General features: G+C 38.5%; 1 protein-coding gene across 1 annotated transcript in view; it reads left to right on the top strand.

The window, feature by feature from the left end:
* The first annotated feature begins 10,205 nt into the window (after positions 1-10,205).
* Positions 10,206-15,772, top strand: part of arhgap23a (Rho GTPase activating protein 23a) — a 76,118-nt gene continuing 70,551 nt past the window's right edge. Inside the window, exon 1 of the mRNA XM_058404738.1 lies at positions 10,206-10,630. Within this exon, the coding sequence (XP_058260721.1) occupies positions 10,622-10,630 (9 nt within the window). The 5' untranslated portion in view covers positions 10,206-10,621. The remainder of the gene's footprint in view (positions 10,631-15,772) is intronic.

Here is a 15,772-nt window from a genome sequence, read left to right as displayed (position 1 = left end):
TGACAGGAGTCAGAGCTGGAGGTACCAGAGCTGAAGATGTTGAGGTACAAAGTTAGAGAGGCCAGATTAAGATGGTTTGGACATGTTCAGAGGAGGGAGAGTGAGTATATCGGTAGGAGAATGTTGGACATGGAGCTGCCAGGCAGGAGGAAAAGAGGAAGGCCAAAAAGGAGGTATAAGGATGTAATAAATGAGGATATGAAGGTAGTGGGTGTAAGTGTTGAGGATGTAGAAGATAGGGATAGGTGGAGAGAGATGATAAGGATAGGTGGAGAGAGAGGGATTCATTTTTACTCAGGTCTTTGTCTAGCTAGCCTTGTACTAGGCTGCTTTATAATACAAATATACACCCATTTTATTTGATTTTATTCATTTCATTTCATCTTATTTATAACATTTTGTTGTTTACCATCACTTCTCAGTTCAATAAGTGGCAAGGCAAATAAAATTCACGTATCATGGTGTCATCATCATCAGCGTCATCATTGAGAAAACTCCAGGAAATGGCTGTTACCAAAAAAAATTAAACAGGTTCCACTGGTTTCTATTCAAATCTCATGGTTCACTAATTCGTAGACTCACATTAAATCGTTCTGTGGTGCTCTTTAAACCAACAAACCTCATGTCTGTGGATTTGACACATACACACATCAGTTATATTAATTGTATAAGCACCTAAAAATACTGAAAACACACAGACTTTCAAAAGTGCTTACGTAGAGTACATTTCTTTCGATGCCATTGAGATACAATGGGTATTTCCATATGAACAATTTATTAAGCCCTGTTGGCTTATGTGGCACGTTAAGCCGGTTTTGTCACTGTGACTTTGCAAAACATTTCCATTCCTTCTTTCAAAAGAACAAAAAAACTTGAAAAAGGTTAATATACACTTTGACTCATAATCCATTATGGTAAAAAAAAAAATCTGCTGCAGAGCCTCAGGTTAATGTCATAAACTATATATAGCTCTGACATTTTATGTGTATTATTTCCATTTCTTAAATTGTTTTCAATTAATTGATATTTTAATTATTCTTATTCTCATATTTTGATGTTCTATTATCTTGATGTTTATTTTGTTAAAGATAGAGTACAATACTGGACACACACACACACACACACACACACACGGATCAGGCATAACATTATGCGCAGTGAGAGGTGAAGTAAATAACACTGATTATCTCCTCATCATGGCACCTGTTAGTGGGTGGGATATATCAGCCAGCAAGTGAACATTTTGTCCTCAAAGTTGATGTGTTAGAAGCAGGAAAAATGTAGCGTAAGGATTTTGCAAATTTGACAAGGGCCAGCTAGACGACTGGATCAGAGCATCTCCAAAACTGCAGCTCTTGTGGGGTGTTCCCGGTCTGCAGTGGTCAGTATCTATCAAAAGTGCTCCAAGTAAGAAACAGTGGTGAACCGGTGACAGGGTCATGGGTGACCAAGGCTCATTGATGCACGTGGGGAGCGAAGGCTGACCTGTGTGATCCGATCCAACAAACGAGTTACTGTTGCTGAAATTGCTGAAGAAGTTAATGCTGGTTCTGATAGAAAGGTGTCAGAATACACAGTGCATTGCAGTTTGTTGCGTATGGGACTGCATAGCTGCAGAGCAAGCAGGGTGCCCATGCTGACCCCTGTGCACCACCAAAAAGTGCCGACAATGCACACATGAGCATCAGAACTGGACCATGGAGCAATGGAAGAAGGTGGCCTGGTCTGATGAATCACGTTTTCTCTTACATCTGACACATGGCACCAGGATGCACTTTGGGCAATGATCTGCTGGGAAACCTTAGGGGGCATCCATGTGGATGTTACTTTGACACGTACCACCTACCTAAGCATTGTTGCAGACCATGTACACCCTTTCATGGAAACTGTATTCCCTGATGGCTGTGGCCTCTTTAAGCAGGATAATGTGACATGCCAAGCAAAAATGGTTCAGAAATGGTTTGATGAGTACAACAACGAGTTTGAGGTGTTGACTTTGCCTCCAAATTCCCCAGATTTCAATCCAATTGAGCATCTGTGGAATTTTTTGGACAAACAAGTCTGATCCGTGGAGGCCCAACCTCGCAACTTACAGGACTTGAAGAATCTGCTGCTTACATCTTGGTGCCAGATACCACATCACACCTTCAGGGATCTAATGGAGTCCATGCCAGGTCAGGGCTGTCTTTTGGCAGCAAAAGGGAGACCAACACAATGTTAGGCAGGTGGTCATAGTGTTATAGCTGATTGGTGTACGTATGATTTTTCATGCCTCCTTGGTATTGTTTAACAGCAAGGAGGTCAAGAAGATGGCTCTATTTTCTCCCATGGACAGCTTTATAGTCATCATGTTGGTTTAGCAATTTTAACAACAAACATAGCATTCACAGGTGAAACAGAGCAGTAAAGTATTCATTAAACATACAGTCTAACAGGACACACCTGGGCAGCAAGAAACACCCATCAGTCACATGTTCTAATAGTTTTGATCTTTCAGAAACAGTTGGGTTCCAGCAAAAAGTGCCAAGTTGTTTAACAAGTCTTGATGCAAATATCTGGGAATGAGTGCTGGAATTCTGATCTGTTGAGAATGGGGACTGTATCATTTGGTACAACTCACTTCAAAATCTGGGTAACATTTATTAGGTTAAGGCTAGGTTAGGCTATTTCTTAGGTTAAATTAATGCAGGACATTTTTTCTCTGAACAGGAAAAGCAAATGTAATTACATGACATTTCTCATGATGATTTTTGACCCTTTTTTTAAAAATTAGATTTACTGGAACTCTACCGAGATTAAATTACGGAAATCATTTCAACAGAGTTGCTATGAATCAGCATAACAGAATGTTAGGTGTGTTTAAGTAGTTTGTTTTTGTGTAAAAGACTTTATTATTATTATTATTATTATTATTATTATTATTATTATTATTATTATTTTAGCAATAAAGTTTGCTTAGCATTAGAACCAGGATAAATTTTAGAGTCCAATGTTTCAGTAACAAAAGTAGCATTTATTCGTTTAGAGGCTAGCAACATTTAAAACCGATGTTTCATGATATAATTACACCGATGTGATGATTAATACATTAACTAACAAAAAAATACTTGATGTGTGCTGATTATTCATAGTCGTTATTCATTACTCAGCTTTGCTGTAACAGAGAAAGATACAGGAAGTCAATCTTGCCCACTGATATGTGACTCTACAATGAGTCAGCATTGAGGTCAGGGAACATTGTATGCGATGGACACGTCCACTGATTTTGAATACTGCATATTGCACAACAAGTTATTTTTATTTATTTTATTTATTTATTTTTTATTTAGTATCACTGCTCATACACTTACTATACACATAATACCACAACTGCTCATTAAACCTGCCAGGGATCTGTTACAGTATATTACAGAAATCTGTAATATTTTTTGTACAGTTAATTTCTTAATGGTAGTCTTAGTTCGTAAATAACACGTAGAGGTATGTATATGTATATTCATTCTTTTGAAATTGCGGAATATTTAGAGTTCATTGTGTACTTTATAATGATCTATTATTATCTCTCAACTCCTTCCTGTTGCTCTTCTTGGGGCTTAACATATCACTATTTACTGTAAAGTACAGACCAGAGGTGATGGTTAAAAAATCCCTGTGATGACACAAGGAGGAAGAACGTCTGACACGGGATCGTATCGGATTTACTAACTATTATTTTTCCGTAGTATTCTATAAACAGCACTATGCGCTGTGGGGTTTGGCTAATGGTTTTTTATTTTTTTGTCTTATTTACGTCAACACTGAGGTGCAAAATATTGTGTATTGTGTAATTTGGAAGGAAGACAGGAAACACATCCTAACATTTATGTGTGCTACATGTTACTGATGTACATCAGCCTGAAGAATGAATGTGAAGAAGTTACTTATTGCAGCATTTACTTGGGAATGTGGTAATTATTAGTGACTTGTTCCACCCTCAGGGCTCTATTCTTACACTCCTCCTTCTTTCTTACATTTATTCCCTTAGGTCAAGTCTGCTTACTAAGTTTAGCAAAAATTTAAACAGTTCCAGAAATGGGTTGCAGGACTCTGCATAAGTGAAATATCTGAGTGCAAGATTCAGAACAAACAAATTATCTGTATATAGTTTATGCCTCTGAAGTGGGCCAATTTTTCTTAGCTATTAGACAGAGTTTTACGTCAGCATCTCGTCCGACGCCTTTAAACACAAGCCATTAAACCCTAAAAAAAAATCAGAAATAGAAAATAAAAATTTAAGACCGAATTTGTTTTTCTTTGCTGTCTAATGTAGCTTGAAGTAACATAAATTAAATAAAACACTAATACGATGACATATAAATGAGAAGATGGCAGACACCTGTTTGACATTTTTTTTCCCATCAGGCCCTGAATGCTGTTCACACAGCTCAATGAAGCCACAAAATACTAATTGTAAAATTGTAAATGAATTCATTTTCGTTGCCAAATAAATAAAATAATGACATTTATTACTTAATTCAAAGCCCTCTCCAGTGAGGAGAAAGTGTGTCCACTGTTTAAAGGAGAAACTAAACAGTCTAATATACATATATATATATATATATATATATATATATATATATATATATATATATATATATATATATATATATATAATTCCTGATTACATCCATAAAAATTAGGTCTTTGATTGAGATGTTGTCTTCTCCGATATTATCTTGTGATATCGTTCTGTCTTCTTGACTCTGAAGGCACAATATTATCACTTGAATGACGTCTCTAAATTATCTGTGTTGTGTGAAAGGGTGTGTGAGATTGTGGGTTGGGTTCAATGATTGATAAGTTGGCAGCCTGTCCAAAGTGACCCGCATGGTTGGCCCCGAGGCCCCTAGGAAACACTTTAAACTCCCACTGACCTTGTGTAGGATCAGCGCTACAGAAAATGGTTGGATAGCTAAAAGGATATTCAATAATGACCTTAAATGTCACGCCATATTTCTGTGTGTATTTCCAGCCCAAAACATGAATTTATTGCAACATATTCTGGTTACATCAAACTGTCAGACAGTGGTGTTGGATTTAATACAGCACTTTGCTGATATCTAAAGAAAAAATTGGGACTGAACTACATATCACTGAGACATACACCGAGGCATAACATTATGACCACCTGCTTAATAGTGTGTTGGTCCCACCTTTTGCTGCCAAAACAGCCCTGACCTGTCTAGGCATGGACTCCACTAGATCCCTGAAGGTGTGCTGTGTTATCTTGCACCGAGATGTTAGCAGCAGATCCTTTAAGACAGTGCATAAAGGATGCTTACAGGACTTGAAGGATTCCTTTGAGAGATACTGACCACTGCAGACCGGGAACACCCCACAAGAGCTGCAGTTTTGGAGATGATCCAGTTGTCTCACAATTTGGCCCTTATCAAACTCGCTCAAATCCTTACACTTGTCCATTTTTCCTGCTTCTAACACATCAACTTTGAGGACAAAATGTTCACTTGCTGCCTAATATATCCCACCCACTAACAGGTGCCGTGATGAGGAGATCATCAGTCTTATTCACTTCACCTCTCACTGGTCATAATGTTATGGCCAATCGGTGTACACTTGTTTTAATTGGGCTCTTCTGAACAGTGTTTTTGTCTGAATACGGACGTATGCATCTTCAGTTCTGATTCCTTACTGAACTCGACTCTGAATACAGCACATTTATCCGTTTATGCACGCCTCACCCAGATCTATTTAGACAAACAACATGATAGATCTGAACACAATGAAAACAAAACAGAAACTTACAGAAACTCATCCTTTCTTTATATATTCTGTTTCTTCATCCAGTATATTTCTTTTTAGATGAATGGAAGCGACTTTATTATTGTGTTTATATTATTGTGTTTATATTATTGTGTCTTTACTATTAATCTTTTTATTCGGTTGTATGGATTTTATAAAGTACTTTGTAAAATTCTATATATAATATAAAATACTTTATAAAATACTATAAAATACCCTGCCTTGGTATACAAATCATGTGTCGTGATTTGTTTTCTTTTCTTTTAAAAAGAAAGAACATCAAATGATCCGTATAAGAAACTTGCTGTTATTGAGTTGGAGTTACCTGGAACCTTATGACTCATGTCACGTATAACACAAATTGCAAAGCAGGGTGGAGTATGTCTCTCTCTCTGTGTGTGTGTGTGTGTGTGTGTGTGTGTGCGCATGTGTGTGTGTTCTCCAATCTAAAATTCAGAAGCCACTTTATTCCGAGAACCTATCCAGGAAGTAGGCAAAATAATTAATCCCAAGTGTGACTTCACATCTTCTCCTAGATATGTATGTATAAAATATGTTTCACTGTAATAGCTTATTTTTCATATTTTCCAGAATACTGAAGTGGTGAAAAGATGATTATTCACTCACTGCCCAGTTTATTAGGAACACTTCAAGATCTGCACGTTTCTGCCGCTATCCAATCAACCTATCTTGTGTTCAACAGATGTTTTGCTTAAACTGAGCACTTGTCTTATATATATACTGTTTATGTACTGTATATACTGTATATATATACTGTTTCAAATCTCTGAAGTTAAAGTGAAGAAGCAATATTCATGCCTACTTGTAGATGCTACATCTTATACCACATTTAGGCCTCTTTTTTTTAGGATTAATTCCTTAACCAGTCTCTTGAAAATGAGCTTTTATGTACAAACTATCCGTGATTATTATATTGTTCAGCCACCATACTGAACACTGATATTGGGCATAGTTTTATTGGTCCTCTAAAATGGTTTAATATGCAAATGATTTAAAAGGCAACTGCCTCAGGCTCATCTTGAGAGAAGCAGAATTCAGGAGGGAGCTATTTGTGAGAAATCACAATAATAATTAATGGCTAATTATAAAGACATTATGTTTACACATATTGAATGCTGTGGTAAATACAAGGTGTGTTTATTTGTTTTGTTAGGTTTTGTTTAGTTTTCATTAAACACCTTATTGACTTTCATTTCTTTTACACCCTGCTGAAGACAGATGTTGTTGGATGTTTGGATTCTGCTGCCATCTGCTGGACACTCTCAAAATTGTGCCTAAAAACTCAATAAAGGACAATATTTTCTGAGGGACATACTAAGCTAAGTAGCTAACGCCTTTAGCCAACATTTTACAAGCAGCTGTATTTCACCTCAGCAATGCAAGGTCACTGATGACTGAAACATTAAAAAAATAAAACTTGTTTAATTGAAGTGATTTAAAATAATCCCCACCTAATGGTAAATGTAATTATTTATATAGAAAGCTATGTAGCTATCTTTAGTTACTGTAGCTAGCAAGCACAAACAGTTGCTGCTGGATAATTTTGTGTGGACTAAATCATGACTACATATTCATTTCATTAGTGAACACCAACTGCTGGATAATCTGTGTATATTAATTCATGGATACATCAATTGCTGCTGGATATTTTGGGCTTATCATTGCATATCAACAGCAGCTGCTGGATAGATTGTGGTTTGTCTTTTAGGTATATTAATTATCTGAATAATGTTCAAATAATTAAAAACATGATAATCTAGCCTTGATAATTCATATTAGATGAATAATCCAGTGAACACTAGCTAATTCATTTTGGTTTATTAATGATCATCTCAAGCTGCTGGATAATTTTGGTTTTATTAATGAACAGCTCTAGCTGCTGATCAATGTAGATTTGATTAACATACACAGCTGCTGGATAATATTGATTTCATTAATTGATATTAATAGCTGCTGGATCATCGTGAAAGTGTTTGGGAACGACAGCAACTCAGCCACGAAGTGGTAGGCCACGTAAACTGACGGAGCGGGGTCAGCGGATGCTGAGGCGCATAGTGCGAAGAGGTCGCCAAGTTTCTGCAGAGTCAATCGCTACAGACCTCCAAACTTCATGTGGCCTTCAGATTAGCTCAAGAACAGTGCGCAGAGAGCTTCATGGAATGGGTTTCCATGGCTGAGCAGCTGCATCCAAGCCATACATCACCAAGTGCAATGCAAAGCGTCGGATGCAGTGGTGTAAAGCACGCCGCCACTGGACTCTAGAACAGTGGAGACGCGTTCTCTGGAGTGACGAATCGCACTTCTCCATCTGGCAATCTGATGGACGAGTCTGGGTTTGGCGGTTGCCAGGAGAACGGTACTTGTCTGACTGCATTGTGCCAAGTGTAAAGTTTGGTGGAGGGGGGATTATGGTGTGGGGTTGTTTTTCAGGAGCTGGGCTTGGCCCCTTAGTTCCAGTGAAAGGAACTCTGAATGCTTCAGCATACCAAGACATTTTGGACAATTCCATGCTCCCAACTTTGTGGGAACAGTTTGGAGCTGGCCCCTTCCTCTTCCAACATGACTGTGCACCAGTGCACAAAACAAGGTCCATAAAGACAGGGATGTCTGGTGTGGATGAACTTGACTGGCCTGCACAGAGTCCTGACCTCAACCCGATAGAACACCTTTGGGATGAATTAGAGCGGAGACTGAGAGCCAGGCCTTCTCGTCCAACATCAGTGTGTGACCTCACAAATGTGCTTCTGTAAGAATGGTCAAAAATTCCCATAAACACACTCCTAAACCTTGTGGACAGCCTTCCCAGAAGTGTTGAAGCTGTTATAGCTGCAAAGGGTGGACCGACGTCATATTGAACCCTATGGATTAGGAATGGGATGTCACTTAAGTTCATGTGCGAGTCAAGGCAGGTGAGCGAATACTTTTGGCAATATAGTGTATTTTGGTTTTATTAATGAACAATAGCTGCTGGATAATTTGAGTTTATTCTAAAACATCAATATCTACTGGATATGCTGGATATGGAATTTTGGATTTATTAATGAACACAAGTAGCTGCTGATTCATTTACATTTATTAATGAATAAATCGATAAACAGCTGCTGGATGTTATTGTTTTTTATGATCTTTGCTTAATTTTGTCTCAGTAACTGCTGGATAAACTTGGTTTATTACCTGCAAGAGCATTCAGTGTTTATTAATTAGCTGGATCATTTTGAATTCATTAATAAACTCGCCAAACTTCTGCAGAATTTGGGGTTTAGCAAAGAACACCAACAACTGCTGGATAATTTAACTTTGTTAATTCATATCTGGTGAATAATCTGGGTTTACATTTGGGTTTAATATTAAACAGTAGCATCTGCTGGATAATTTGGGGGTTTATTAATGTGCATCACCTGTTACTGTGATTTTAACAACGTCAGACTGTGCTGGTGTGGTACTGGGTATGTAAGCATATATATATATATATATATTTATTCCCTAGTATTGATTAACAACACTGAAAATTGTTTTGGATGGGACAACTTTAGATGGAGTTCAAGCTGACAATTCCTAAAGCAGGAGTGGGTGTGGCTTCCGCGACAGGCAATATGACTGAAATGGTTTTTAATATTATATTAAAAGATTACACTGTTGATGCTGTGAACTAAAATTTAAGCAGTAAAACACACAATATGCGTCAAAATAATGTTGCATTGTGGGAAACTGTGGTATTTTTGATACTGTTGGTGTCGCCTGTTTTACTCTAAGGTTGGAAGTAGGGTATGTTGTGTGGAGTAAGCAGCAATAACAAAATCAAGTCGATCAGGATGTCATATTTTTGTCCTTACATAAACCCTATATATTTAAAATTGATTAAGTGGTCAAAGCTGGTGTACTAGAAGGTTGGAGTTAATGTGCAGTTAGATGCTGTAGGGCTTTATCTCATCTGTGGCTAACTATGGAAAATTCACATTCCTGTCAGAGGCCCAGGGAACCCTGAAACTTACACATGCAAACACTCTCACTCACTTTATAATCTTTTCTTCTCACCGTACCCTGTAAACTACAGGTCCCTACATGCACCATGGATATCCAGCCAACCAATGGCTTTGCCCCATTTCATCCTGAATCCCGTGCTCCATGGCAGCGGTTGTCAATAACAACGGAGGTTTGAGCTGAAGCATGGAGCCAAGCAGCTGTCTCATGGCATCTCTCTGCCCAACCCCCTTCTTCCTGTCCTCTCCTGTCCGCCTCACAATGTATACACACAAAAGGGGGAGGGGAGAGAGGAGGAGGAGGTGGAGGGAAGAAAACAGGGAGGGGTGAATTAGGGAGGAGAGAAAAGGCAAAGAGCCAGTGTGAGAGAGAGAACAGAACAGGAACGTAGAGTATGACTTGTATTTAGTGAGGGAGAGAGAGAGAAAGAGCGAGTCCTCTATCTGTGCTGAAGAGGAACCAGACAGAAAGAGAGTGTGAGAGAGAGAGAGACAGAGAGAGAGAGAGAGAGAGAGAGAGAGAAGGGTGATATCATAAACACAATCGTATATACCTATTGTTTCCTGCTTGCACAGGAATAAATTGGAGACCCAGAAAGAGAGTTATGAAGATGGAGGATGAAGGGTGTGACTGACTAGGGGATAGGATAGACAGTATCTCTTAAAGTCCTTGATCTGGATGCCCGATCAGAACCTCAGGGGTGTGTGGAGATCTGTGGATGTACTTTTGCAGTTTGGAATTAGGAACACAACCTTGGGAATACAGGAGTTGGAAGACGATGATGAACAGGATCAGGAGACAGGAGGAGGACTGCTGAAGCATGGAGCAGGTGAGGCAGAAGGAAAAACACACCCCTACATACACCCACAGAAAAACACACTCACACACACACACAAAAAAAAACATCATGCCACTAGGATGCAGAGAGACTTGGATGCACACATTCAATCATTTCACACATTCCCGCAAAAGAAAACAGGATCAGGATTCTCTCTTTTCTCACACTGCCTTTGCCTGGTTAACATTTCTCAGTGTGTGAATATGTTACATCATGCTGCAAGCTCATTGGTGACATGTAACAGTGTGAAGTAATGATGTCATTCTGTAGGAAAAGAAAAGTCAGACAATAGAGAGATGGTGAAGATGACAGACTTAGATATTTGCTATTATTTCTGAGTAGTCTTATGTGGCAGTTTTTAAAGGTTCTTTCAGCAATTTCATCAAAGTTGTTAGAATTATAGTCTTAACTGACTTGAATCAAATATCACATTTAATCTGATACATGTGCTATTCATTTTCTAACTTAAACCACAAAAACAATTATAAATAATGTTAACTTGAAAGACAGATGGGTTATTTGCTATCTAATGAAATTATAAACCTCAGTTATTAACTTAGTTAAAAAGAAATACGGCAGAAAAGAAAGAACGCACTCTTTGTTAGTGAACATCTCTCCTGTCTAGTTAACAACTTAATTGTTTATTTGTCCCTCTAGTATATTTTTGGCCATGTTGGATGTGAGACATTTTCTTTGTCCTCCCCTGGTTTACATTTCCTCACATGGCTGATACTTTTTATCTAAATCAGCTCAGCCAGGATACAAGTAAGTCATTATGGCTCTTGCTCAAGGACCCAACCATGGGAGCTTGGTGGTGCTGGGACTTGAACTCACAACCTTCCTATCAAAGCTTTAGCCACTGAGATGATACATCTTTCCCCAAACCAACTGAGTGCAAGTCAAGGGTACTAAGCTGTAGCTGCATAAAGGCCATAATCCCAAACCAGAGAGTCCCAGTTGAGGCTACCAATGAGTTAATTCCATGGTCCGAAGCAACATTCTGGTTTCAGAACAGATTTTTGAGGGTTATATAGAAGCTATATTTTCTGAGTCAACGGTACTAAGCTGCAGTCAAGGTTATCAAGCTGTAGAGTCTGAATCATGGGTACCATGCTGTAGAGGAGTCTGAGTCAATGTTACCAAGCTGTAGAGTCTGAATCAAGGGCACCAAACTGTAGAGTCTGAGATGAAACCAGAATCCCCTGACTTTTTCTGAATTTTGGGCAGCAAGCTATATAGTCTGAGTCAGCGGTACCAATCTGTAGAGTCTGATTCTAGTCTCTAGAGCCCAAAGTCCCCTGCCTGATTCAGAGTCGAAGTTTCCAAGCTGTAGAGTCTGAATTAAAGATACCAAAGCTGAAGAGTTGAAATGAAGTCCATAATTCCAAACCACAGAGTCCCAGTCAAAGGTACCAATTAGGAGAGTAAGAGTTGAGCTGTAGAGATGATGGTAGTTTTAGAGTCAAGGGCACCAAGACGCTAAGTATATTAAGTTGAGTGTACTCAGTGGCTCTGTAGGAGTCATTCATCTGTGAAGTCTGAGTTGTGGGTCCACAACTAGAGTCCCAAGCCAGGTCATATTGTTCAGGTTTGGATGGTAATAAGCCTTCTGAGGTGTGTTTTGACACTAAAGGTTCATTTGAATATCAGATGCAATGAATTTATATGAAAATCGTCTCCCTGTCTTGAACAGGGCACAGCACAACGTCAGTGCTTGGAATATTGTGAAGCGGGTTGGCAGAATTACTGGGAGCAGGCCTGAGCTGGAAAAGAATTTTTCTTTCACCTATCTTAATTCAATTAAGCATGAATACCCAGTGATAATAGCAAAGCCGCCATGACGTTCATGTTGCTGCATGTCCCAGTAGATAATGATCTTTAAGATATCTCCTAAAATTTTTCAGCAGAATGTCTGTGCGCATGTATTTGGGTCTCGCCTCATTTATTCCCCTTCCTCTACATCCCTCCATCGGTCATACTGCCAGTCTCTTTCCCTCTATTTCTCTGTTATAGCACATCACATGCTGAATGGTTTTTTTCCTGCTGTATTCCCCTGGTAATAAATTATTCATAGTATCCTTCACTGGGGAGCATCACATCCACGTCTGCTCTGTTAGGATGACATGTGCTCCCAGGAATAACACTGATGTCATTGTCATTATGGGGATTGTGTGTCTGTGAGTGTGTGTGAGACCCGCCGTTGGAGATCTCTTCTTGTGACTTGACGTGAGCCCTTACACATTTAAGGCATTTGGAGTGAGTGTGTGGATATCGATACATAAAGCTCTGCAGTAGAGCTTTGATATTAAATTTTTTTAATAGTTAAAACATCCAATAATATTGGATTTCATGTGGTTAAAAATACAAAATACGCTAATCAATATGGTTAAACATGGCTTTACTCATATGATCATGGTCATAAAATTACATAAGGATTTCTTATGAATTTTGAGCAATGTTTGGAACATATATGTATGTTTTATTTAAATGTATTATTAATTATTTTGCCTTGGGCCACAGCACACCCCCACGTGTATTATTTCTGACATCTAGTTAAGCATCAGAAACCGCTTTATAAAATGAAACAAGTCACTTATAATGAACATTTTAAACAAACCAGCATTCCCTTTCCATGCTGAACTCTCAAAACAAGTGCATTTTATTATTATAACGCCTTTCTCAGTGGCACAGATCTCTAAGGTTCCTCTCTATCAAAAGATTCTAAGTTTGATTCTTCAGAAGTACCACATAGTACCTTATACAGCAAATGTACAGTACCAGGCAGGGGCTCAGCATACTTCCATTTCTCTTCCCATGAACCATTGTATGATTTTAAATGATCAGCAACAAACCCGTTTCTGTTACATGTCTGAGTGTGTGTTTGAGTGTCTTTGTGTGCATGGACTTCTTCTAGGTTTCCTGAAGAAGTGTCTGTGATGCTGACTCTCTTCCTTCACAGAAATTGTTGCACCTGACCTCCAGAAAGGCAATGAAAGATATACAGAGAGTGTGTTTAAACCCAGGACATTACATGTACACACACACACACATTCTGTAATAAAGGAGAAGTGACTTGCTGGGATGAATCAAAAGAAACTGGTTATATAAAGCATTAGTTTGCACAAATATAGGCCATGCTACTAGTGAATGACAGAATCACCTTTCCTCTTGGTCTCTCTCTCTCTCTCTCTGTGTGTGTGTGTGTGTGTGGACAGAATTCTACTTATTGACAAATCTCAGACAGGCAGGAAATCAATACTCATTACACACACACACAGAGTGGTGCCTCTGTTGTCGTTGTCTGCCTGTCCCCTCAAAAAGCCAGAGGTGAAGAGTTGAAAGGTCAAGGGTGTGTTGCCTAACAGATCTGCATGGAGAACAATGGTTAATATTTGTATCAGATCCTGGTAAAGAGACTGTTTAGCATGTATTAACTTACAGTGGAACCTCGGCATACAAATTTAATTTGTTCTGGAGGCAAGTTCTTAAAGTGAAAATTTGTTTTGTGAAACGAATTTTCCCATAAGAAATAATGTAAATGCAGATAATCCGTTCCAGACACCCAGAAATATGACCAATATGACCAATACGAAGCGTATGTAAACTGTATGGCTGCTTACAAAGAACTGACCCAAGCCTAGCATTCCATGTCAAGGTTCCTCACAGGAAGTCGTGCCACCAAGCTTGGGCTAAAAATAGAACAGACCACCCACTGCACCAATCTGTCAACGAAAAAACATGCGAAAAAGCAGGTAGCTTTTGAACGCATGCTTAAGGCCAAGTTGGTATCGTGGGTTGACTCTTTCCAAACAGCTTTCACTGACTGAAAAAAAATTCATAAAATTAGTAAACTTACTTCAGTTTGCTGACGTGAACAAGTTTTGAACGGCGCAACTTAGCCAGTGTTCAGTTTGGTTCGTTCGTATGCCAAAAATGCTTTGTATTCCTAGGCAAAATTCTTGGAAAATTTCAATTCTTGAAGCGAAAATTTGTAAGGAAGGGCATTCATATGCTGAGGTTCCAACGTAGTGCTTTTCAAGTGCTACAGCATGGTATGATTGCTACTTCAAAGCCAGAACTATCTGTAACCTGATCGAGTAAATATGATGGTGGAAGAGTGCAGATAAGCGATGGTAGACACAAGAAATTTCAAAACTGACTTTGTCCGTTGCTGTCTCTCATCTCCCTCTCAGGACGAACTAAGAGACAAAGCAAGTTTGCTGTAATTTTGGTGGGCAAACCGAATGAAGGCAAGCGTACTGATACTTTGATCATATTAAGAAGTGGAAATATTGTTTGTATTGTTTTCAGCCCTAGCTGTCAGTCAATCCAGGATTGCAGATATTAACATAAAGTCAAGCAAACTCCAAGATATTCGGAGGAGCTTGCTATTTCTTTTTAAAATTACAGATTTTCAACAGATTCAGGACAAGACATGTTATGTGACATCATCACAACATGCACTCAGCCAGAGGCCTCTTCCATTCACGTGAGTTCGGCTCTCATTGAAAATAATTATATATGTGTTTTCACTGGTAGGAGTTTGAAACAAAGAATCATGTGCTTGCAATTTCACCAATTCAAGTAGTTTTAAACAAATAAAAGCACAAAAATCTGTTGCCTTAAAATTTTTGGAGAAAAAAGCAGCAGTAAAATCAAGTATTTATTCATTAAATAAAACTATGTCTCAGATCAGCTCATACAGTGCTCTAGCAAGTGTAATCAAACTACGTACAGAAACAAAAACAGCCCATAATATTTTTACAATTCAGGCATTTTATTATGATCCGTTTAAGCATGAACTCAAAAGAAAGCAGGATTTTAAGACAAGAAATCCCTTTCTATCTTTCATGATGTACTGTCCCTAGATATGTTTGGCATTTTAAACAGCGCTCAGTGCCTCATATGGGCAAGATATGATATGATATATGACACGATATGGTCCTCTGAAGGGGGACAAAAGGCTTTAAAACCCAAAAATCAGGAAAAAATAGATTTATTTGTGCAAGCTGATCTACGTTACCTCACACAGCTATGTTGTGCTTGGGGCCAAGGCAAGATATCGATCATTTCTTGTAGAATCAAACAGAAAAAACGTAAATTTCGACCATCCGATCTGATTTTTGCTTCAAA

Source organism: Hemibagrus wyckioides, linkage group LG02 (assembly GCF_019097595.1).
Source record: "Hemibagrus wyckioides isolate EC202008001 linkage group LG02, SWU_Hwy_1.0, whole genome shotgun sequence".
In the NCBI taxonomy this organism is placed as follows: domain Eukaryota; kingdom Metazoa; phylum Chordata; class Actinopteri; order Siluriformes; family Bagridae; genus Hemibagrus; species Hemibagrus wyckioides.
This window is presented reverse-complemented; position numbering and strand designations above follow the sequence as displayed.